A 25,871-nucleotide genomic window follows, 5' to 3' on the forward strand; every position below is an offset into this window, starting at 1 on the left:
TGGTGAGCATAGGAGAACGGGGGTGGGGGGGCAGAAAAAAGGACAGAGAGCAGCATTCCTGGTTAGTAGACCTAACCCTCCAGCTAGGTCACCACCCTTTTCCAACCCAGTCTGCTGCTGGTGGTAAGATGAGAAGGATGAGCTGACTGGGCCTAGGATTCAGGACAGCTCAGCTCTGGGGCAAAAGGACAAATCAGTTTTTGCTGAGCCACGGAGCAATCTCCTTGCAAACAGTTGAGAACCTTCTCATCCGGTCCCTGTGTGTTCCGCTGTCCTTGGGAGATAAAAACTCATATTCCCCCACTATTCCCTGAAACCAAAGCCTAGATACCTCTAAGTTTGCTAAGGGCACAAATACAATGCAAATAGATCAGAAGCAAAAGCCAGGACTGCTGCAGCCCTGGTCTAGCACACTATCCTGTAAAATAAATGGTCCTTCAAATCACCCCTTTGAACTTATCAATTAATTTAGTGCAGGTTTCACACAAATGCCACTATACTCTTGCAGTTAAGCAGACTTTGCTCCTCTTTGCAGACACATTTAAGTACACAATTTTCAGCATGCCTAATAAATTACTCCCAAAAAAAATAACTAAAAGACAGTCAATGTAATGCAAGAGTTGCCAGAAAAAGAAGTGAAAGAATCTGTGTGTGATCTTTTACTCTTTTGGCTTTTTAGGGGGCCTGCCACCCAGCTCCCAAATAAATCTCACACATGGAGTTTTATTCTAATTATAAATGCCCAGCCTTTTCTTAAATTATTCCGACTACCTTTTACCTCTGGCTTTTATGTTTCTCTATTTCTGTATAACTTTCCTTACTTTTTATTCCATGGCTTGCTGTGTAGCTGGGTGGCTGACCCTGATGTCCTCCTGCTCCTCGTTTGCCTCCTGTTTCTCCATTTATGCTCTGCCTGCTGGCCCCGCCTATCCTTGCTTCTGCCTCGAAATTGGCTGTTCATTACTAGGACCATCAAGTAGTTTAGACAGGCAAAGAATCACAGCTTCACAATTAATCAGATGCAGCGTAACGAAAGTCACACACCTGAAAATCATATTCCCCAAGAAGAACCTAAAATCAGAAGTATCTAGGTTGTGGCACGACAGCAAAAAAAATCTGGAGACAATGCTTCTTTATAACCATAAGCCCAAGGCCTAGGGTGAGCGCCAGAACCTGCCACTCACTACAGATTGCAGGCTGAAATAGGGACATGGACTCTCAGGGGCAAGTGACAATGGAGTCTCCAGTAGTTAGCTCCACAGTTCCACCACACTTCAACTCCTACACAGAAGGAAAATTATTTTCATTTCCAGACTTAACCAAAAAGTGCATAACACATAAAACATACAAGACCCTTCCCCTATGACCGCCCACCCAAACTAAGCTGTCTTTGAAGCATCCAAATGGAAAGCAGCATGACCAATGAATAGCAGTCTAAGATGAGATCACATGGAGATTGCCAAAGATAAAGATCCACCCGGGAATAGGAAAAGAGTTGGTTTTGGGAGGCAGGAGGATGTCCCCTATATCTTGTCAAAACTCCCTCCCCACCCTGATTTCTGGAAGATACAACTCCAGGCTGGTAGAAGTAAATCCATACCAGGCTACGAACACCATGAACAACTGTCCAGCTGAGCCAGCCTGGTCATATAAATTCGCACCTCCTAAATGCCAAAGCTGGGTCTAGAATGGAAACCTTCTTATTTACAATAATGAACGGAAGGGAACTAGACCTCTAACACACATAATAGGTGCATTCTGCTAGCAGAGGCCCTGTCTCAGGTCATAGGGACACCTAGGCCTGGGTCCCTTGCTGGTCCTCAGTCCTGCTCTTCCTCCCAGTCCTCAAATAAGCACTCTAAGTAATTCTAAACCCACTGGGCATGGTGGCACACACTGAGGTAAGAGGATCGCTGTGAGTTCGGGCCAGCCTGGTCTACAAATCCAGTTCCAGGACAGGCAAGACTGTTCCAGAAACCCTGTCTCAAAAAAAAAAAAAACCTAAAACCTAAAACCTTAAAGCCCATTTGCTCCATTATTTGATGAGGCAACAAGACCTCATGAGTAATCTGGTACTAGAATAAAACTAAACCAGGTGCCAACAAGAGATGAAAATTTATCTCTAGATACCAAGTTGAATGTTACCACTAAACACACCCTCCTAGAGAAACAACAAAGTAAATAAACAGTCTAAGTAAACTATTTCCACATGGCCAACCTTAAAAACACAGATGGCAATTCAGCAAGAGTACTTGCCTAGCAAAGCCTTGAGTCCCATGCCCAGCACAAAGGTTAAAGGAATACATGTACACAAGAGTGAAATTTGTACATAAGCTAGGAGCTGTGCACTAGGATGCACCATGTTTAAGAGCAAAAAGCTGGAAATGAACCAGCACCTCTCAGTAGGGCAATGGCATGTGGTAAGCTAGCCTTGGTCAAATACTAAACAGCAGGGCAAAAGAATGCTGGGAGATTCTTTTCTAAGAAAAGATGAACTTTTCTAAGATGAACTAATGAACATAATCTATAGAAAAGAAAGCCTCAAAAGACAGCACTAGAAAGGTTCAACAATACACAAAACTAGGCCAGTATGTGTGCATGCATCTTTAATGCCAACAACTCAGGAGACAAAGAGGTAGATGGATCTCTGAGTTCAAGGCCAGAATGGTCTAAATAGGAATCCAAGACAGACACTGCCTCAAAAAAAAAAAAAAAAAAAGAAGAGGAAGAAGAGGAGGAAGAAGAAGAAGAGGAGGAGGAGGAAGAGAAAGAGGAGGAGGAGGAGGAGGAGGAGGAGGAGAAGGAGAAGGAGAAGAAGAAGAAGAAGAAGAAGAAGAAGAAGAAGAAGAAGAAGAAGAAGAAGAAGAAAGAAAGAAAGAAAGAAAGAAAGAAAAATAATGCAAAACTGAACGATGCCAGGCTGTGGTGCCCCACGCCTTTGATCCCAGCACTGATGAGGCAGAGGCAAGAAGAACTCTGTGAGTGAGGTCAGCCTGGTCTACAGAGTGAGTTCCAGAACAGTCAGGACTACACAAAGAAACCCTGTCTCGGGGCTGGAGAGAGGGCTCAGTGTTTAAGAGCACTGCCTGTTATTCCAGAGGACATGGGATCAATTCCCAGCACCCACACAGCAGTTTATACCTGTCTGTAACTCCAGTTCCAGGGGATCTGATATGATACCTTCATAACCAATACACATAAAGATAAATTATTGAAGAAAATAAACCCTGTCCCCAAAAATAAACAAATAAAAAAACTGAATGATATAGCTTAGAACAACAGCAAAGATTGACAGCAGTGGAGGGGTGTGTGGAGCCAGCAATGGTGGATGTGACCACTGGCTAGGCACTCACTATTTGCTCTAGTTAGGTGCCAGATACCTTTTTATCCATTTCAGCAGTTATTCAGTGTTTTGGGGGGTATTTTTTTTTGGGGGGGAGCGGGTTTCAAGACAGGGTTTCTCTATGTTCCCTTCCAAGTGCTGTAATTAAAGGCATGAGCCACCACCACCACCAGGCTTCTTCAATTGTACTTTTTAAAGTCAGATAAAGCCAATTACACAGCAGTGTTTCTCCACCACCATGCAAAACCTGAAACTCAACAGAAACGATGACCTAGAATTATAAAACCAAAAATTGTAAAAGACAGAACTACTCCCTCACTGCTAGCTTTACACCATAGCATTAAGTTTAAAATAAAATAAAGAAAGCAGTTTATTTATTCCCAAAACTCATGAAACATGCTTGTCCTTATGACTAGTTGGAGGCCCTGATGCGACACAGTCCACTGTCACAGAGAACATCAGCTTAGCAAGTTTTTTAAACTGGTCACCTAACCCTCTCCTGAAAGGGTTATTCCAGCAACCCAGTCTGTAATGGTTCTGCCAGAACAAGGGCGACTCATGCTTCATTTTAAGGGGATTCACAAGTATTTAACACTTAGTTTTGTGCCTGAAACAAGGTACTTGTCACTGATACTAAAGCCTCCCAGTCAACTCATCACCAGCATTATTTGGCCTGCAAAGTTCTCAGAGCACCAAACCAGAGCGTCTTAATCCACTAAGCATATTAGGCCTCATAAATGGGGTTTCATCACAAGGTTACCTTGTTCTTCACAACAGAAATTAGCCAAAGGGGTTGTTTCTGCACAATTTGTGTAACACAAAATTTATCTTTGGAGTATCCAATAGCTCATGTTCTGGGAAGTATCAAAATTCATAATATATAAACCAGAATGGCTGGGACTCTAGGTTTGTCCCCCTGGACTAAGCCTCCAACTAGTCAAACTAAGCCTTCTGGCCACTGTTGCAGTAGGAGATGGCTAAACGGAGGTTACTCACATAAGAAAGTCCCTTTTGGACTCAGACGGCCAGTCCAGTAGCCAGAGAATAACACTGCACCAGACAGGCACCCTCTACCCCACCCGAGACTCAAAGAGTATGGCTATGCGAGCATAGTCCCGTGCCAGGACCTACTCTGGCCGACCTCAGCACTCGCTCACCTGGGCCACCAGCCAGGACAGCAAGTCTTGAACCGACACCACGCGAAGGCGCGCCCTGGCTCTGTCACCGGCCTCATTCCCAACCTTGGCTGTCTCCACTCCTCGTCCCCAGACCTTTCTCCGTGTCCCCCATCCCCCTGACTCATCGGATCCCCTCTGGTCCTATTGCCCGGTTCGTCCAGCTTCCGATCCTCTCTGGTCTCATCCCCCTGCATGTCAGTCCCCCCTCTGTCCCCTCTGTATCATACCTAGTCCAATCTATTCCTTATCTGTCTACCTCTGGTCCCATCCTACGGCTATTGCGTCCTCCTCTGGTCCCATATCCCGTCCGATCCCGGTTCGTCTCCCTCTGGTCCCATCCCCCGGCTCCCGCACTCGTCCGACATCTCCCGGTGGCGCCCGACAGCAGTCCATGTCCCGTCGGTTCCCCCCTAGTACCAACCTGGAGTTCGATTCGTTCCCCGTTCGTCCCCCTGTAACCCCATCCCCCTGCCCCGGACCCCGCCGCGCCCGCCCACCTAGGCCATAGGCCTTCGCACAGATCCACTGCAGGTTGGCTGCGATCTTGGCCCGCGCCGCGTCGTAGCGGTCCAGCGGCACCAGGTCGGCGCCCTCCGGCGGTGCCTCCATCCTCCTCCAGCCTTCGGCGGCGGAGCGACCGCCCGCGTCCATCTGCAGACAAAGGCCGCGGCGGCCCGGCCGCAACAAAGACGCCGCCGCCCTCCCGCGCCGCCCGCCCGGGCACACGGCCCTTGCTTCACGGCCGCCGCCGCCACCCAGGCTGCTGCTGCTGCATGTTGCGGGCGCCGAGCCGAGGCCAAGAAGGCACCGAGCCGGCCAGGGAGGCGGCGGCGGGCAAGCGCCGGCCAAGGCAGGCGCGGGGCAGGCGCGGTGCGGGCACGGGCCGGGGGCGGCGGCGGTGGCGGCGCGTGCGCGGCCCCGGAGGAGCGGCAGCTGAGGCGGCGGCCAACGGGTAGAAGCTAACGCGCCGCCGCCGCGTCACGCAGGCGCACTTGGCGCCTCCCGCAGCCCCACCTTTCTCCGCAGGCGCAGTAGGCACCGCCCCGTACCCCCGTTAGCCCCGCCCTCCTTCCGCAAGCTCAGTACCTGTGCCCTTCTTCAGGCGCTCTAGACACACCCTCGGCCCGCCCTCAGCCCGCGTCCCCTGCGGGAGCAGCGGGCGGCACGCCCCTCTAACCCAGCCCAGTCCGGGTCCTCAGTAGCTGTGGACACGCCCTCGGCCCCGCCCCTACCTCCTCTTCAAGCGCAGTAACACGCCGGTCCACCCAGCCTCGCCCCCTTCTTCTGCCACAGTAGACACGCCCCTGACTCGCCCCCAGCCCGGGTGTGCGCAGGCGCAGTATACTCTGCTGGGGACCCGCCTCCTTTTCAGCGACTTGGGGATTACCATCGGGCGCCGCGGGGTGATAGAGCTTCACTCCTGTGCTCAGGGACTGGTTCGTCACTACCTCTGGTAAGGCCGGCTCCCTGTGAACCGAGCACCCTTAGGGTCTGCACGGGCGCTGGGCCTGCCGACGGAGATCGCGAGACGTCGCCGCCGGGGCAGGCTGAGTGCACGCGGCTCGGAAACAGCACCTGAGATCAGCGCTCGAGTCCGGAGCAACCGCGAGCCCCACTACCCCAGACGGACACTGGCATGTTCTCTCTCTCAGGTTCGGCGCCTAGGGGAATGGATGCTTAAGACCAGCGCCGCGTGTGGCCTGCGTTAGTGCTTGAAAGGAACAAGAGTATTTTTGTGAAGCCTGGGTGCGCTATGCGGAAGACATCACTGGAGAGGCGACAGTGTATGCACCAGCCCCGGGGGAGCAGCAGGAACCCACCACCCCAGGTGTGGGGGGTGTGGGTGGCCGTACTGGCCCTGTAAGCTTCAGGGTGCTTAACCTCTGTCATTGTCAGATCATCCCTTACCCACAAAAAAACAGTAAGTAGGTAGAGTGGATGTTCGAGGAGAGAGTGCACGCAATCAGATCAAGAGGTGGATGAGGTGGCACTGGGATGTCTCTACTGCACGTACTGGCTTTTGGGGATCCTATTCTATTTGGATGCATATCTTCCTAAGCCTGGATGGAGGAGGGGAGAGCTTTGGACTTCCCCCAGGGCAGGGTATCCTGCCCTCTTAGGACTGGAGGCGGGGAGGGGGAGTGGGGGAGCAGGAGGAAAGTGGGAGGAGGGGAGGAACTGGAAATTTTGATTGGTATTATTTATAAAGTAATAATAAATAAATAAGAGGTGAATGAAGTTGGACATGGTACCCCATGCTTGTAACCCCAGCACTGGGGAGGTAGAGGCAGGAGGATCTGAATGAAATTCAAGGCCGGCTTCAGCTCCTAGAGATGAAACCCTGTCTCAAAAAGCAAAAGTGTATAGACGCCTGGTGTGGCACACACCTTGAATCCCAGCACTTGGGAGGCAGAGGTAATTGGATCTCTGTGGCTTCAGGGACACCCATTTCTAATCGAGTCCCAGGTCAACCAAAATAACATAGTAGGACCCGTCTCAAAAATAAAATAAAAATTTGTTAGGGCTAGGTAGCCAGAGGGAGACAAGAGGGGGACATCTGGGTAGAAAGAGGCAAGACGTGAGCTTGGTGTGAGTCTGGGAAGCACCGACAGTAGACCGGGTTGCTATAGTAGGCTGATCTAATCCCCAGTGTGTAAGAAACAGCAAGGCCACTAAGCACAGAGCCCCAGGAGCAAAGGTTGGAACAGCAGAACTTGGCCTGACTGGGATGTGGGGTGGTACCAGGCAGGTAGCAGGACAAAGCTGGCAAATGGGAGAGAGGTGAAAGGGGGTCAGGGATAGAGATTTGCTGGCCCTGTATTTTGCAGCTCCGAGGATCCCATTTGCTAGTTTAGATGGTTTCTTGGTGGGTTCTTGAGATGTCCTTGATACAGACATGTCCTCTGTGGGTAGAGGAGTCTGTCTGCCTTACCTCCTCCTTCCCCACCTGGGAGCCTTTTCATTCTTGCCTTTCTATTTTACCTAGAGCAGTCAGTGCCCTGTGGACTGGCATGAAAACCAGGCTCCTTGTCTTACTCTGACCTGAAGAAAGCGTTTTGCAGTGACTATGAGTGTGGGGATTTGGTAGGTGTTCCTTATCAAGCTCAAGAAATCTATCTATTCCCAGTCGGCACAGTGTTCTTCCTCATGAAACTGGGGTCTTTTTGCTTTTAGTTTGTTTGCTTTTAGAGACAAGGTTTCTCTATGTAGACCTAACTGTCCTGGAACTAGCTCTGTATACCAGGCTAGCCTCAGACTCAGAGATCCACCTGTCTTTGTTCTCCCTACCCTCCCCTTGCTGGGACTGAAGACAGTTTGAAAACCGTGTTTTTTTGTCAAGGGCTTTGTTTTGCACCTGCTGGTCATGTAAAGGTTTTATTCTGTCTGTGGTGGATATTGACTGGTTTTCAGATACTGATCTATCCCTGTATTCTGGAAGAGATTCCACTTGGCATAAGTATAATCCTTTTTTTATATACCTACCTTTGTTTACTGCTATCTGTTGAGTTTTCATGATAGAGTCTAGTCTTCACTTTGTTTGCGGTGTCTGTGGGTGGTTTTAGTAGTAGATTGCTACTGGTCAAATAAAGTAAATTGGGAGTGTTCCTTTTGTGATCTTGGTTTGGTTTGGTTTAATTATTTGAGGCAAAGCCGTACAGGCCATGCTAGTCTGAAACTCATTCTATGCCAAGCTCCTACTCAGCCTCCCAATGTGTTAAGATTATGGACATGAGCTACCCACTATGCCTGCCCCCCTTCTTTTTATACAGGTATGAAAATAAATTAAGTAAATAAATAATGCACCTTGAAAAAGACATTCCCAGGATGACCAAAGATGTGATGGGAACTCTCCTCCCTACTCAACTTGCTTTGGATTTTTTATTTTATTGATATTTATTGAGCTCTACGCTTTTCTCTGCTCCCCTCCCTGCCTCTCCTCTTCCCCTTTCAATTCTCCAAGGTCCCCACGCTTCCAATTTACTCAGGAGATCTTGTCTTTTTCTACTTTCTACTTCCCATGTAGATTAGATTTATGTAAGTCTCTCTTAGTGTCCGCATTGTTGTCTAAGTTCTCTGGGATTGTGGTTTGTAGGCTGGCTTTATGTTTAAAAACCACCTATGAGTGAGTACATGTGATAATTGTCTTTCTGGGTCTGGGTTACCTCAGTCAAAATAATGTTTTCTAGCTCCATCCATTTTTCTGCAAAATTCAAGCTGTTGTTATTTTTTTCTGCTGTGTAGTGCTCCATTGTGTAAATGTGCTACATTTTTCTTATCCATTTATCTTATCTTCGATTGAGGGGCATCTAGGTCATTTCCAGGTTCTGGCTATGACAAACACCTGGCCCCTCTTAACAGTTTTGGGAGGAGTTGGTATGAATGCTCTCAGTATCTCACAGACCTACCTTGGTCTGGTCTTACTGGGTGGCTTGTAGTGAGGAGGGTCACACAAGTCCATGTGCCATGGTGCACTGTGTCAGTCAGAGGATGGCTTTCTTCCACAGTGGGCTCCAAGGACCAAATGTCAGGCTTGTGTAGCAAGCCTGCTGGCCAACAGATGACTTCATGACAGACTTTCCTCCTTGCTGGAGGTCTGCTCAAATCACGTTTCTTCAGTCAAGTTCCATGCTTATATCTTTCTAGGAATCTATTTTATTCAAGTCCAGGGGTTTGGGCCAAAGCCTTGTCTTCAACCAGGATGGAAGAGGCAGAGGAGGAGAAGAAGCTAGTTCAGGAGTCTGGAGAGTGACTCTGTTCATGGGGTCTTACTATCCTTGACAGGCACTTTTGTGAAACAAAGGCCTGAAGGGGGACAGACATCCTCACGATGAGTATTTGCATTGCATCCTGTATTACTATTTTGTGTGTGTGTGTGTGTGTGTGTGTGCGCGCGCGCGATGACCAAATACTAACAAGTAGCTCACAGTTTGAGGGCAGAATGCATCATGGCAGCAAAGGCATAGCAGGGGGAGTGTGAGATAGCCGAAATGAATGCTAGGGCTCGGCTTGTGTCCTCATTTTTATTCAGTCTGGATGGCCACTCCCATAGGATGGTGCCACACATGTTCAGGGTGGGTCCTGTCCCCTCAGCTAAACCTCTCTGGAAATGCCCTCACGGACGTGTCGTGGAGTTTGTCTCCCAGATTCTGAGTCCCCTCAAGTTGACAACCAAACTTAATCCTTTTAGAAATGTTGAAGTAGGGAAGACAGGGATTACTGTTCCTATGAAGGAAAACAGGTCCCCCAGGCATGGGATGCGGTTGCTGTAACAGAGAGACAGGGCCCCTGGAGGCCAATGGTACAGTGCAATAAGGGACAGCAGGTATGGGGTGTTGTCATACAGTGCTGTCCTCTGAGTAAGACAGCTGTTCTCAGATCAGCTGGAAGGAGGAGGGTGTGCGAGGAGGGTCACTGAGCCCTTGCCTGAGAGTCCAGGTGTTCCCTGCTGCACCTTCCAGCCATCTGTGCAATAATGCTCTAACTGCATATGGCCTATGGAGGTGTTAAAGCAGACAGACCTCCATCCTGCAGCTGTTAGGAAGCCACCTGTGATGAGTAAAGGACAACCAGGATAAAAAAAAAAATGATTTTCTACTATAGTTGCTTTGGGGGTCGCAGTTGAGACAGGGTTTCTTTGTGTAGCCCTGGCTGTCCTAGAACTCGCTCTATAGACCAGGCTGGTCTCACAGAGATCCGTCTGCCTCTATCTCTGGGTCCCACCTTTTTATAACTAGCACTTCACCCATGTTCTGTAAGTGAGCCCAATAAATTCACTGGTTCCACACAGTGAACTCTGTTTTGTCTTTGAGGCTTTATCCCAATGAGAAAAGGGTTGGTTTTTGTCTCCCCAGAGGAAGAATTCTCACAATAGGTGCAGTTTCAGGAGGGGAGGTGGGACTTGGGGGCTAAAGAAGGTACAGTAGACAAAGTCCATGTTAAGATTGGGAAGCTTACATCATTGGGATGCCCACTGGCATACTGCAGTAGTAGGAAGGTCTAGTGCTGGATAGGTTGGCAGAGTGCTGGCATCATACGATTGGGCCAAAACCTAGCAGGGAGGGCCTTTCTTCTTCCTCCTTTAGCAGCAGGAGAGAAAGCAGGAGGTGTTGGGGCAGGAAGGTTGACTGGAGTGGGCACCAGCTAGTTCTGTACTGGTGGCAGAGCCAAGGCACTATGGATTAGACAGTTGTCTCAGCTGCAGAGACAGAACCTGATGCCAGCTGCATTCCCTGCTTCCCTGGAAGACATGCTATAAGTGGACAGGAGGCTACAACATGGGTCAAGGCTTAGGCAGAGCTACTGAGTTTGACTAGGACAGAACCATCAAAGGATGTGCTGGAGTCACTGGTGACACTGGGCCAACAAGCAGTTGGAGGATCCGGCAACACAGGGTGCCCCAGGCTCAAGGAACAGCCTGAGGTCCCTTGAGCTCCGGCAGCAGGCTGCACAGAGGAAGAACTTGAGCCTAGAGGAACTGTAGCCACACTGGGCTGTGTAGAGCCGTGTATTTAAACTGCCTTCTGAGGAACTAGCCCTTGTCTAGGTGCTGAGCTTGTTTTCAGTTTTAGGGATCTTCCCTCAGAGCCATTGGCCCACGCTTCTGCAGTGCTCTCATCTAACATGGGAAGGAGAGGCTTTGGCCCCATCGGAAGGCAGGCTCTATCCCAGCACCTACAACAAACTCCAGGAGGAGGTGAGAGGGGCTTATCATAGACGCTAGCAGGCTCTAAGGAGACAAGAGGAACAGCTTCTCCTTCTGGCCACCCTTGAATCCTCAGGATACAATGATAGTGCCAATCAAACAGTGGGCAGTAGCTACACACACACACACACACACACACACACACACACACACAGAGAGAGAGCAGCTTGCAACCAGAGCAGGAGGAAGCAACCCTGTCCTTCACCTCCTAGTGTCTCCCAGAGGAGCCAACAGTCTGCCTGACATGCCAGGGCCCGCTTCCCTGACCTATCTTCTTAAAAATTCTGGTTCAAGTTGGTCCTCTACCCCTACTCACACACAACAGGGATGACCCCATATGCCTTAAGTCACTACTGTTAGACACAGACTCATCACAGATGCCCAGGAGAAAGTGATGCAGCGTGGCTCTGAGGAAGTGGCGAGTATGGCCCATGTCCACAAAGGGAATATAGCCACAGAAGGCTTGATATGTATGACCTGCTCAAACACAGTATTTACTCCTCTCTTCCTGGCCTTTGCATCAGAATTGTGTGCAGACAGCAGAAAAATCAGAAGCATCCTGGCCCTGCATGAATAATGGGAAGGCCCCTGACCATACCTCCCTGCACAACAGGAAGCTCTGAAAAAGTTTTAAGACAGCACCACAGAGCCGGGCAGTGGTGTGCACGCCTTTAATCCCAGCACTCGGGAGGCAGAGACAGGTGGATCTCTGTGAGTTCGAGGCCAGCCTGGTCTACAGAGCGAGTTCCAGGACAGGCTCCAGAGCTACACAGAAACCCTGTGTCAAAAAACAACAAAAAGTGAGATAGCACCATAGGAAGCTGGGAAGAGGCCAGGAAGCTGGAAGAGGGGTCTTGCACCTGAGGACACTGAGCAGGTAAGCTTTTGTAACAGTTTCCCTGTAACCTAGGACAGCTGTCTGCTCCCACCCTGGAGCTGGGGTCTAAGGTGTTCCCAGGAGTCCTCCCTATATACTCACAGCTCCACCAGCGCCCAGTCTGGAGCACAGTAGGAGCTCCTGATAGCAAGAGGCTGTGTGGCCGAGCACAATAGGAGCTCCTGATAGCAAGAGGCTTTGTGGCCCATTGAGAGCAGGCTCCCCTTCCCCTTCCTGGGCTCATTCCTGTTAAATCTGGACAGAGCTGAGAGGTGAATTGGGAGAGAGGCTGCTCCACACCCCAGTGCAAATGCCTCTGAGGTCTCCAACCAAAACATTATCCCTTCATGACACTTCTATGTGCAAAACCAGATAGAAGCCAGATGTGGTAGTGCAAACCTGGGATCTCAGTACTTAGGAGGCTGAGGCAGGAGGATGGCAAGTTCAAGGCTACCCTCTGTTACATAGCCATAAAAAAATAAAAAATTCAGGCAGACACCAGCTAGGACACAGAACTCAGAAATGCTCCCAGTCACCTGTTCTGAGGTTTATTTCCTGTTCACGTGTGTTTACTGGATAGAATTTGATTAGAGGGTGCAATGAAACTAGCATAAACTGGCAAGCTAGGTTCAGTGAGAGACCTTGTCTCAAAAACTAAGATGGAAGGGCTAGAGAGCTGACTCCGGGTAAGAGCTTAGTTTATGTCAACTTGACACAAGCTAGAGTCATCTGAGGCGGGAACCTCACTTGAGAAAATACCTCCGTTTTCTCCTATAAGCCATTTTCTCTATTAGTGATTGATAGGGGAGGGCCCAGCCCATTATGAGTGGTGCCATCCCTGGGCTGGTAGGCCTGGGTTCTGTAAGAAAGCAGGCTAAGCAAGCCAGGAGTAGCAAGTCAGTAATCAGCACATCCATGGCCTCTGTGTCAGCTCCTGCCCTCTTTGCATTCCTGTCTTGACTTCCTTCAGTGATTAGTGGTGTGGAGGCGGAAGCCAGATAAGTCCATACTTCCCCAACGTGCTTTTGGTCAAATCATAGAAACAGTAACCCTAAGACAAGAACAATGGCTTAAGTGACCTGGATTCAGTTCCCAGCACACACATGGTAGCTCACAACTGGGTCCAGTTCCAGGGGATCCAGTGCCCTCTTCTGGCCTCCACAGGCACCAGGAACTCATGTGCCACACATATATAAAAAACACCCGTACACCATAAAAAATAAAAAAGAATAATAAATATTTTTAAAAATAAGATGAAGAAGCCGGGCAGGGGTGGCACATGCCTTTAATCCCAGCACTTGGGAGGCAGAGACAGGGGGAACTCTGTGAGTTCAAAGTCAGCCTGGTCTACCTTGGTTCTAGGACAGGCTCTAGAAATATAGTGAAACCCTATCTCAAAAAACAAAAAAAGGGCTGGAGAGATGGCTCAGAGGTTAAAAGCACTGCCTGCTCTTCCAAAGGTCCTGAGTTCAATTCCTAGCAACCAAATGGCTCACAACCATTTGTAATGAGATCTGGTGCCCTCTTCTGGCCTACAGCATACATGCAGACAGAATACTGAGAATACTGTACACATAATAAATAAATAAATCTTTAAAAAAAAAGATAAAGGATAATTAAGGAAGACACCCAACATTGACCTCTGGCCTTGTGCTTGTATACATGACATTGACAAAGAATGAAACAGCAGCTCATTTGTATGTGCTATTTTGACTTTTTTCTTTTGAGGCAGGGTCTCTATTATGTAGCTGTGGCCAACCTCAAACTCACAGAGATCTACCTGCCTCTGCCTCCCAAGTACTGAAAGGTATACACCACCACACCAAGCCCTATTTCGACAGTTGTTTTTGTTTGTTTGTTTGCTTGCTTGTTTTTAACATGGGACCAGCATAGGCTAGAAAAGGTCTAAAAGTACTTAATTGCTCCTGCAGAGGACCGGGTCACTTCCCAGAATCCACATAACAGCTCAAAACTGCCTCTAACTCTAGTTCCAGGAGATTCAACTACCTCAGTCCCTTGCACATAAATACACTCAGACAGACAGGCAGACACACACAGGGATGCACACACACAAAATCTTCAGAAAAACAGGGCTGGCTGGGCGGTGGTGAAGCATGCCTTTAATTTCAGCAATCCAGAAGCAGAGACAGGCAGATCTCTAGAAATTCAAGGCCAGCCTGCTCTACAGAGTGAGTTCCAGAAACCGTCTCAGAAAACCAAATGAATGGATGAATGGAAAACAGTGCTGGGGATGTGACTTAGTATCGCACACTTTTTCATCTCTATCAAGGCAAAGGGGAGAAAAAGACACTTGAAACAGTGATTTCTAATTTGCTAGTGTGGTGTCATGCACGTGTAATCCCAGTATCACTCCTGGGAAGACTGAGGCTGAAAGATGGAGAGTTTTAGGACAGCCTGTGCCACACAGCATGACCCTGTCTCAAAATGGAGGGGCATCCTCTCAGAAGAGGTCTGGGTTTTACCAGATTATCCAAAGGGCACATAGCACAGAAAGGGTTAGGTATGGACACCTGTGTCCAGTAGGAATGTGGAAGGGACATCAAACAAAATGGACACCCACACACCAGCAGCATTATTCTCCATAGCTAAGAGACAGTACAGTCAGGGGTCCATCAATGGATGAAGCATAAACATTGGGGTCCAGCTGTCCAGTGGCCTATGATACAAAGGAATCAGCTTGGTGAAAATCACTTAACTCCTATAGGAAATGAACCACAGGCCCGTGCTAGAGTGCAGGGGAAGTGCTCCAGCCTGGTGCTAAGTGAAAAGAAGCCAGAGTGGAAAATGTGCTTTGACTCAGCAGATCCAGAGTAGCTCAAGTGCTGCGGCCTGATGGGCATGGATCAGGAATGCCGTCAGCTAGACAGAGGTGTGAAACGTGCTAGAAACCACCGAATCACACACTTCAAAAGAGTGAACTGTGTGACACAATATTGTATCTTAAACATTACTTAAATTTTTTGTATGAGGATGTACATGTACTACGGTGTACATGCAGAGATTAGAGAAAAATCTGCAGGAACCATTTTCCTCCTCCCATCCTGCGGGTCTGCGGATTGAACTCAGGTCACCCACTTGGTGCAAGCACCTGTACTCACTGAGCCATCTTGCTCACCCTATTTCAAAGTTCTTTTTAGAAATCAGATACAGGGCTGGAGAGATGGCTCAGCGGTTAAGAGCATTGCTTGCTATTCCAAAGGTTCTGAGTTCAATTCCCAGCAACCACATGGTGGCTCACAACCATCTGTAATGAGGTCTGGTGCCCTCTTCTGACTTGCAGGCATATATTGTATACATAATAAATAAATAAATATATATAAAAAAAAGAAAGCAGATACAATTTTACCCATTTACCAAACAGGACTGACCAACAGACACAACAGACTTGAGGACGATGCCCTCATCATAATGGGGCTGTAGACTGTTACGGGTTGAGTACCGAGTGGTGATATTTTGTTTGTGCTTTAACAAATGAATCTTGCCTGGGGAGCAGAGTATGGAGCTAGCCACTAGTTAACCATAGAGGCTAGGCAGCGGTGGCACACACCTTTAAACCCAGCACTTGGGATCTCACGCCTTTGATCCCAGCACTAGGAGGAGGAAACAGAAAGTGATATGGCTGGGCAGAGAGAGGAGTAAGCCTTTTTTTCAGTCTGAGGATTCGGTAGAGGTAAGAACTAGTGGCTGGCTGTTCTGCTTCTCTGATCTTTCTGCTTTCACCCCCTAATATCTGACTCTGGGTTTTTATTGTTAAGACCAATTAGAACTCGCACAACAGTACTGTGCGTTAAGAATCAACCGAGGCCCTACAGCAGGCCAGCTTTGTTTATCCAGAAAAAGTTCTCCATGTTTTGGATGCTTAGGAGTTTTTCCCAGGGTCATGGCTGACTCGAAGCTCTGGCCCCAGAGCTAAGAGACAGAGTCGATAGGCAATGAGACTGTGTGGTTTCAGAAGCTGCTGCTGCCAGCTTCCAAAGAGCAAGCCCAGACAGCCAGGCCAGAATCTATGCAGATTCAGCCCCTGCCTGGTTTCTGTATAAAGACCAACTCTTCGGAAGGAAAGGTTTTCATCCACATCTGCCACTCTCCCTTCATCCCTCCTGCAGTGGACATGACTGAAGATAAACTGCTTCAGACCAAGCCAACTTCCAAATCCCCAAGAGCCTGGGAGAGCCAGACAGTGAGCTGAATACAAAAGACCAGGGTTGTACTGTCTGTGACATTGCCATCAATAGCAACTTCTACCTGAGGATGCAGAACAGCCAATTTTTTCAGGAGCTGATTGTTACCACTGCCAGGGAGGGTCTTGAGGATAAGCATGGCTTATAGCTAATCCAGACTGGCAGTGGCGTAGGTTGAAGTATTGGCTTTCCTGGGTTCCATCTCACACAGATCATCTCCTGATAGTGCCCTCAGATCCAGGAGCTGGGGGCCCTCGGTGTGACCCTCTCTGCAAACCCCATCAAGGCCCAGAGTAGCTTCAACAGAACCTTTGGTTGGTTGGAAGCCCCTGGCCTCTTCTTGGCTGAAGTTGACCGCCCCAAGCAGGACAGAGCCCATGGACTGACACTAGAGATAGGAGACTCTCCAGGGGATGGGAATCCCCAGCAAGTATATCACCTCCATGCCTCCATTCCCCAGCTGATTAACACTGAGGTGAACAGGGCTGCTTTCTACCACAGGAAAAAGAAACTGATGATGTCTGTGCCCCTCCTGCCACTGTCTTCTTTCCAGAGTCCCCTTGTATTTCCAGATGTGGCGATGCTGATGTGTTCTCTAAAGATTTTGCAGTTTGAAAAGAAACAGCTAGAGCTGCTGAGGAGAGAGACAATGCTAGTGCCATGTCTGGGTGGGCAGCAGGCGCGGTAGCCACGTTGGGAGCACTTCTCTGCTAAGTAAATCCTGCTCATAGTAAGACACACAGTTTTAGAGGTGAATTCAAGCTGTTTTGATTGTAGCATGTTCGAAATCAAAGGTTTTATGGTGCTCCATCCTGACCCCCAAATGAGGATGACACCTCAGAATTAGTTCCTAGGGTGACAAAATTTTCACTTTATTCACTGTGGGGGAAAGAGATGGAGTTGGTCCTGCTTATAGCCCTGGTATCCTTGACCCAGCATGAGGAGACAACTAAGGTAAACACCAGAATGTCACTTCTCAACAGGAAAGGGCCCACTGCACACACATAGGAAACCCATCAGCTGTTCACTCTAAACACAAGCCACTTCTGTACGTACTTCCAAAAAAAGAAAAAGAAAAACTAGATTGTAAATATCCTTAGAGACGTTAAGGGAATTAGTTCCTCAACACAGTTTAAAAATTCAAAGTCTTTGTTTGGTTGTTTTGTTGTTTTTTTCGTTTTTTGTTTTGTTTTGATTTTTCTCTTTGAAACTGGGTCCCACCATGTATCTCATATTAGCTTTTATCTCCTGTAAAATGAGAGAGCTGAGATTACAGACATAAACACCAAACAGCAGACAAGCTTCCGGAGGTGACATTCAGATGGTGGTTCAAGGTGACAGGCCTTCCACCTTAGACCACAGCTGAGTTCATCAATAACCTGTCAGAGAAGGCCCCAGCACTGTAAACTCAAAGCCACGATTGGCCACATTATGGTGATACACCAAGGTTGACCTGATTACAACTCCCTGCTGAGCCCCCTATAGCAGCTATGCAGAGCTTGAAAAAAAAAATACCAGGCGCTAAAACTGGTATCTTCAATAATTAACAGTTAAGGAAGACGTGTTGAATAGTTTGGTGGCCACTGAAGTGTGACTGTGGTTATATCAGAGATGATAGGTAAACGTGGCATCATTGGCTATAAAATTTGAAGACCAATATTTAACATCTGGATTTACTTGGGTTCATATCTGAATGTTCTTCACCACATATGATGAGACTGCTATCCAAATAAAAGAGCTATGAATAAAAAACAAAACCCTAAAACTCAGCACAACCCCCACCCCAACTTCACTTGATATATGGACTCTCGTTTGGGTGACTGAGGAATGCTTTATTGAGGTACTAAAGGTACCCTAAGGAAGGTCAGGCTGGGCACAAGCTGGTCCTGACAGGATGCATCCTCAGCTGAGCCACTAAGAGCTCCTGTGCACAGTCACTGTTCCCTTGTAAAAGGTGGGCCTTGCCTACCTCCCATCTCTTTCTGTTTCTCTCTGACTCTCCCCTCTTCTGCTGCTCCTGCCCCCAGAGGCTGGTCTCCTGTCTCCCCTTCCCCCTTTTTCCCATTCTCTTTCCCCCAATAAAAAACCCCTCCACAGTGGGGCGGTGGTGGTGCACGCCTTTAATCCCAGCACTCGGGAGGCAGAGGCAGGCGGATCTCTGAGTTCGAGGCCAGCCTGGTCTACAAGAGCTAGTTTCAGGACAGGCTCTAGAAACTACAGGGAAACCCTGTCTCGAAAAACCAAAAAAAAAAAAAAAAAAAAAAAAAAAAAAAAAAAACCCTCCACATGAGCTATCGCATGGTGTCTTTCTCTCACACGCCATTTTTTAAATTGCAACATAACCATGATGTTCATAAATCCTGCAGGATGCAGCCACAAGCTCCGGGGACGCCTGCTTGTCCTCTGCCTACACACTGACTAAAGCTCCTCTGGCCATTAGGCCTCTGGGAGACAAGCCGGCCTGCCCAGGCTTTTGTACAACTGGAGTTACAGTTCCTAAGCGCCTAAGATAGCACGGCCCTATCCCAGCTCTGGGCCTGCTGAAAAGCCCTTGGCTGCCTGCCCTCCTGGAACATATACCAGCCCCACCCCACCCAGCCAGCCAGCAGGCACTGTGCTGTACAATGCACTGAGTGGCCTGGGGGCTGTCTCCTTACTACTCAGGGATCTGTGGACCACACAGCCCAAACCAAGGACGTAGCTGTGTTTTCACCCATGCCAGACCAAGATTTCAGCCTTGTGGTGAATGAGAACACTCATCTGGACAGTGGCAAGTAGAAAAACTCCATGTTACCCAGGTCCAAGTCTGGGTCTCCCGAGCCCAGTCAAATGCCTCTTGGCCACACCACTCCTGAGTGGTCTTCATACACCTGAAGGCCAGCTGCTCTGGAACATAAACACTGTTCACCTGTTGTCAGCTTTGGACCTTCTGAATTCTGGAGACAGGGTAAATGCTGAGGAACATAATCAAGGTCCTGAGCACTTGTATCTCTGCACACTGGACATGTGTCCACATTTCTTTGGGACCTACATTAAAACTAGATATGAAGAGGTGGGGCGATGGTTGCATACGCCTTTAATCTCAGCACTCGGAAGGCAGAGGCAGGAAGATCTCTGTGAGTTCGAGGTCAGCCTGGTCTACAGAGCGAGTTCTAGGACAGCCAGGGATACACAGAGAAACCCTGTCTTGAAAAACCAAAAGTGAAATAAAACAGGTGTGAAGGAAGATGGAATTCAGCTCGGCAGAGATCCAGGTCTGAGCAGCTACCCACCAGCAGTTTCCAAACTCCTGTCCATGTAAAGGAAGAAACTAAGGCATAACCTCAAGGTAGTGAGGACAAAATCCTACACACAGTCCCTTAGTTCCAAAAGACTTCCACAAACTGGATAAAACCAAATGTCAAGGCCATGCCTGGTGCCTGACAGTGGTGGTACATTCTTTTAATCCTAGCATTCAGGAGGCAGAGACAGGTGTATCTCAGTGACTTTGAGGTCAGCCTGGTCTATAGAGTGAGTTCCAGGACAGCCTAAAGTACACAGAAACCCCCCCCCCTTTCTCTGTGTGTGTGTGTATACACACACACACACACACACACACACACACACGACCATGCCTGGAAAGAGGTTCTGAGTATCCAAGGATACAGTTGCTATGATCAGGGGTCTCACCTTGTCTGGATACAGTAAAGTCCATGGGGTAGAGCTGCTCCCAAGGAAAAAACTAGGTGTAATCTGTCTCTGTGTGGCCAATGGTGGGGAGACCTTACACATGGCATCACACTTCTTAACTGGAAAGCCTACCCCCCAAGGGACACAGTAGCATATGGTTTCAGTTTGCAGGGCCAGGGCACCAGGACATATCAGAACAAAGCTGAGCCCTCAAAGTCAAGGACAGAACAAGGCAAGCCACAGCCCCATGTGTATAAGGGCACCTGGCAGAGATAGCTGCTGTCATCTAGGACCTGGCTGGTCAGAAGTAAAAACGTAACAAAAAGAACTGAATCCAAGGAGCTGGATGGCCTGAACAAGCCATACACCACCACCACCACCACCACCACCACCACCACCACCACCACCATGGCCTCCCTGGCCTGTGCCTTATGATCCAACCAGAGAACAGCCACTAGGGGCAGAGACCTGAAGAGCCCCAAAACGTCAGTATGACACCAGGAGTCAGGGCCTCTCAGCTGGTAGGGACCTTTGAAATCCAAATAAACCCTCCTTTAGAATGGCACCAGAAGCCTAGAAGCAAATGGGGCCAGTTTGAGGCTAACACCCACAGGGTGTATGGGAGCCTTGTCCTCTCTGCAGGGATGTGAGGCTCTGACAGCTCCCATGAAACAGAGGACAGAAAGGATGGGTGAGAGGATAGTTCTGCGTCTGTTCCATTTAGACGTCTGAGCCTGAGGCACAACTAACTCTTCTTCAGTCCTCGGCATGGCTGCCAGTCACACATCCTCCTGTGGGCACCTCTCTAGGGGGTATTCTATATCCAAGTAGCTCAACAGACAGCACAGCATCACCCATCTTGGTGTCTCTGCCAACTCTCCTGGGCGTGGAACCTGACAGGCTGATCTGAATTGACACCATTCTTGTCCCCAGGGAGTACTACCAGACTAAGGCAGAGTGCTGGGTCACTCAGCTTGGCCAGAAAGAAGCTAGAAAGAGGGACAGGCAATTAAGAGTTTCTTCCAGGGCACCCACCCATGCAAGGAAGGTTGTCTTCTGAGGCACCTTAAGCTAGATGGCTGCTTCTCCTTGCTAAGCACCACTAAAAGACGTGTATCCTCACATTCTTTCGTCCCTCGGTCCCAGGAGGTTTGGAGTTGGAAGCCAACTTCACTGTAACTTCAGTTCAGTATACTAAACATATTCACAGTGCAACCATCATCATCACGCTTCTCTAGAACTTCCGTTTCCTAAACTGAAACTGTCCCATGAAACACTAGTTCACTTCCTGTCCTGGCTTTGTGAGCTCTGGAAACCTGTGTCTGGCTCTTGTCACTCAACATGATTCCTCCAGATCAGTTACCATTGTAGGAGATTTCCCTCTGGTTAAGGCCAAGTAGCACCCCACGTGATGGATGGACCACACGCTGCTGACCCAGAATGTCCAGACACTGGGTTGTCCCACCTCTGGGTTACATGGCAGCTTCTGCTATGAACACAGGACCTTCTGGAGAGCCTGCTTTCACTTCTTTAGGGTATCTTGGGATTGATGAATCATACACCAGTCTATATTTGGTGTTTTGATAAATAGCTGCTCTTGGAGCTATGCTTGGAAAACATACAGCAGCCAGGGGTGGAGGTGCACCACCCTCTAGGGTAGTCCTATGCTTAGTAGTCTAAGCCTTCTGGTAGTGAAGAGGGTACCCTTACCTATTCAAGTCCCCTTCCCTGTCTGAGAACTGTATCTATTGTCCTTCAGGCCCTTTTCTTTGGCACAGAACTCTATCCCCACGACTTTCCTGTCTATCTCCCTCCACATTCCCTTCTTCTGCAACCCCCCATGCCAATCCTCGACTCAAGTTCTTCGCCATTTACAACTTGCAATGGTTCTCCACCTCCCACTCCCTGCCTTCATCTACCTGCACAGCTCTGCAGTTGGTGGGCACCTCCCAGCTGGGCTCCCATGGCAACCTACTGACAGGAACACGTAGGTGCTACAGGCCTTATACAACCAAGCAGGGAACAAGACCTCCAAAGGATCAGTCTCAACATCGCCATGTTGGGGTCACAGGGTATGAATGGAGGACAGGGCATCACAGGGAAGGGTGGCAAGGGTCTAGCAAGGATGGAAAGCCAACAGGCCAGCTGACAAAAGACTCCATGGTTCATTCTCTTCCTAAGGGCAGCATGCATACCTTTCCACCCACCCCTTATTCCTGGTCCACAATCCACACAGTTACACAGAGAAACCTCTATGTCTGGTCGGCTCTTGAGTGCCATACCACTCCTTATTCTGCCCCATGACATGCATCTCAGACTACAGTTTCTGTACGTACAGAGTCCAAATCCAAATATACCTGGGAGTCTTCCCTCTCTACCCCAAGACAAGGTTTCTTTGTGTACCCCTGGTTGTCCTGGAACTTGCTCTGTAGACCAGGCTGACCCAGAACTCAAAGAGATCCACCTGCCTCTGGCCCCTCCTAAATGCTGGGATTAAGGTGTGTGCCACCATCGCCCAGCTGTACCTGGTATGTGTGTGTGTGTGTGTGTGTGTGTGTGTGTGTGTTTTGCTTTTCAAGACAGGGTTTCTCTGTGTAGCCCTGGCTGTCCTCGAACTAGTTCTTGTAGACCAAGCTGGCTTCAAACTCACAGAGATCCGCCTGTCTCTGCCTCCTGAGAGCTGGGATTAAAGGCATGCGCCACCACCACCTGGAATACCTGTCTTATTAAAGACCATTGTTAGGAACATGCTATTCAGGCAGATCTCTGTGACTCAGAGGTCAGACTGGTGTACAGAGCTAGTTCCAGGACAACCAGGGCTGTTACACAGTGAAACCCTGTCTCAGAGGAAAAAAAAGAAAAAGAAAAAAGAAAGGAGAGAAATACGCCATTAAATACAAGTATTTTACAATGAAACACTGGTTTTCTAAGCCATCTGATCACAGCAGTGCTTCAAGCCCAGTGTGGAAATTTAGCAAGTAAATTCTGGGCACAGGATCGACTGCTGGCTGAGAGGCCACATGCTTGAAGCTACCCCCACCCATCCCACAAAGTTTGTTTTGTTTTGTTTTTACCACCACCATGGCCTGCCAGGCCTGAACCTGGGATCTCACATAGGTCCTGTCCTCAAGAAGGTTGTGGGCCATGAACCCAAAGGCCTTCCCTATATACAGTTCCCCCACTGGAATTCCCTTGTGCCCCTTAAGTGTCAAATGTGGATCTGCACAGAGACCCATCCTACAAGTTCCCTAAGAGACAAGACTGCACAGAAGCTGAAATGACACAATTGCCCTGTGTTCAACAGAATGAATGTCCTACCTAGGCCAACTATGCAAATGCCATCAGGCCTCTGTCACTAGACCTATGTCCATACCTCATCAGCAAAAGCTCCATCTCAGAGCCACAGAACCCACCTCTGTCACTAGACCTATGTCCATACCTCATCAGCAAAAGCTCCATCTCAGAGCCACAGAACCCACCTGTCACTAGACCTATGTCCATACCTCATCAGCAAAAGCTCCATCTCAGAGCCACAGAACCCACCTGTCACTAGACCTATGTCCATACCTCATCAGCAAAAGCTACATCTCAGAGCTACAGAACCCACCGCAACTGGCTGAAGTCACTTAGCCATCAACAGCTGAGACATAAACTGAGCTTAAAGCCAGCTCAAGGCACAGTGTTTTTTTTCTCTCTGGGCCCCAGCTTTCAATTCAAGTCTACATATAGAATGTCAAATTCCATGCTTTGCCAGCCATGCAACAGCAGCCCTAAACAATGACTGCTAGACAGTGCTCACCCAACAGGCTCCACAGGAGGCTGAATGTGTATCAAGTAGCAAGAGCACAACAATGCCTTGTGCACTCCCCAGTGGACAAAGAAGGAGTGAAATTTGGCACTAGAGTAGTTACTCACTGGGGCCCCGGGGCAGACCGGTTACCAGCACTGTGGTTCTTTCCAGAACTCCACAGTGTATTAAAACTACGACCCAGAGCTGGGCGGTTGGTTCAGCAGGTAAAATGCTTGCAGGTGAGCTTGACGATCTAAGTCAGACACCTAGAATCCATATAAAAAAGTGAAGGAGAAAATGGACTCCACTAAGTATCTTCTGACTTTAATACACACACTATGGCTCAAAAAATACTCTCTCACATGCACAATTAACAATTTAAGATTCTTTTTAATGTTGAAAAACTACAACCCCATCAAAATACTGCTGTATGCACACCAGAGGTTGAGATTAAAGAAAGTGCATTTGCAACCTCAAGCCTTGGGCTACCAGTGAGCCACATAAGGCACACACTAGCAGCGGAAGCATTCTGTAAGAACAGCCAAGAAGGGGAAATCCATGTTGGTTGAAAGTAAGTATACTTTTAATCCCAGCACTCGGGAGGCAGAGGTAGGTGGAGCTCAGTGAGTTCGAGGCCAGCCTGGTCTACAGAGTGAGTTCCAGGACAGCCAGGGCTACACAGAGAAACCCTGTCTCAAAAAAAAAGAACAGAAAATCCAATCTTTCCAAATGAAGACCCTTTTACAGAGCCACTGTGTGTTAGCTTCTGAAGCTGTCACATGGGCACAGCTGCCTGTCTGCTGGTCACTCCGAGGACACTTGTGTTATAGAAGACACACACAGATCCTGGACAAAAAGCCCAGAGCATCGGGGCCTATCCCCAAGTACAGGACACTTCCACGGACTCCACAGCCCCTTTATTTATATTTGGATGTGTGTGCAGAGACTAGAAAAGGAAACCAGATCTTCTGGAGCTGGGGTTGGAGTCAGACAGGTGGTTGCGAGCCACCCAATGTGGATGCTGGGAATTAAACTTGAGTCCTCTGCCAGAATAGCAAGGGCTCTTAGGCACTGAGTCACTTCTCCACCCTCCCTCGGAGCTTCTGATCCCTGACTCTTCAGCTCACGAGGCAGATAGGCAGATAGGCCTGGCATGGGACTGACAGCAGCGTAGTCCTTGTTGTGTGCCTCCTCCTCTATCACTTTCCAGCTTACTGTTAGCCTCCAGGATCAAAACTCCACTCACCCTCCCCAAACACTGGGGTTACAGGCACATGCCACCATGCCTAGCTTTTCACATGGTGCTAGGGATTCAAACTCCAAGTCCTTGTGCTTAAGCAGAAGCACGTCACCCACCAAGCTACTTCCTAGCACCCAGAAACATGTTCTTAGATGATTCTGCAACAGGGTGAGTGCCAAGGCTACAGCTCACATTGGAGATGGAGGTCAGGCAAGTGAGGCTGCTTCATAAAGATGCTTAAACACACTTGAGAGCTTTACACAGTAGCACTGAGCAGGGGTCACAGGAAGGGGACTCCTTCATGGGCCAGCAAGATGAGTCAGAGGTATTTAAAAAATAAGGCTTGGTGCACAAGACTGACATCTGAGCTTGATCCCTGGGACCACGGTGGAAGGAAAGAACCAATTCCTGTGTAGGTTTGCTCTCCATGTGCACTGTGGCACAAAGTACATGCAAATCACACGCACCCATGAGTGCATACACACACACAAACACACACTTGAATTTTAAAAAATAAAAATATGTAAGAAAAGAGAGAAAAGGATGGCATCAGGAGACTTCCCTGTTCCGCCAGCTGTACCTGTGGGGAAAAAGCCTGGTTCCAGCAATGTCATTGCCTTGCCCTAGACCCAACTTGAGCTAGGCCATCCCAGAAGATCAATATTCCAAGGTAAAGAAGCGGCAATAAAAGTGTGGGGGGAGGGGAGAGCACAACATGATGATGACACACCTTTAATCACAGCACTCTGGGAGACAGGTGGATCTCTGAGTTTGAAGCCAGCCTGGTCTACAGAGCAAGTTCCAGGACAGCCAGGGCTACAGAGAAACCCTCAAAAAGGGAGGCGGCAATGACAGCTGCTCTGCGCAGA

General features: G+C 48.7%; 1 protein-coding gene and 2 pseudogenes across 2 annotated transcripts in view; 2 read left to right on the forward strand and 1 right to left on the reverse strand.

Annotated features, from left to right (window-relative positions):
• Camsap1 (calmodulin regulated spectrin associated protein 1) overlaps nt 1–5,224 on the reverse strand; it is a 67,975-nt gene extending 62,751 nt beyond the window's left edge. Inside the window, exon 1 of one of the 2 annotated variants that reach the window (XM_038336472.2) lies at nt 5,019–5,224. In XM_038336472.2, the coding sequence (XP_038192400.1) occupies nt 5,019–5,172 (154 nt within the window). In that variant the 5' untranslated portion in view covers nt 5,173–5,224. The remainder of the gene's footprint in view (nt 1–5,018) is intronic. The other variant, XM_038336471.2, reaches the window with a different exon arrangement.
• A 10,671-nt stretch (nt 5,225–15,895) lies between these two features.
• Nucleotides 15,896–16,991, forward strand: LOC119819741 (annotated as a pseudogene).
• A 206-nt stretch (nt 16,992–17,197) lies between these two features.
• LOC119819742 lies at nt 17,198–17,953 on the forward strand (annotated as a pseudogene).
• Nucleotides 17,954–25,871: the final 7,918 nt, after the last annotated feature.

This window comes from Arvicola amphibius, chromosome 7 (genome assembly GCF_903992535.2).
Source record: "Arvicola amphibius chromosome 7, mArvAmp1.2, whole genome shotgun sequence".
In the NCBI taxonomy this organism is placed as follows: domain Eukaryota; kingdom Metazoa; phylum Chordata; class Mammalia; order Rodentia; family Cricetidae; genus Arvicola; species Arvicola amphibius.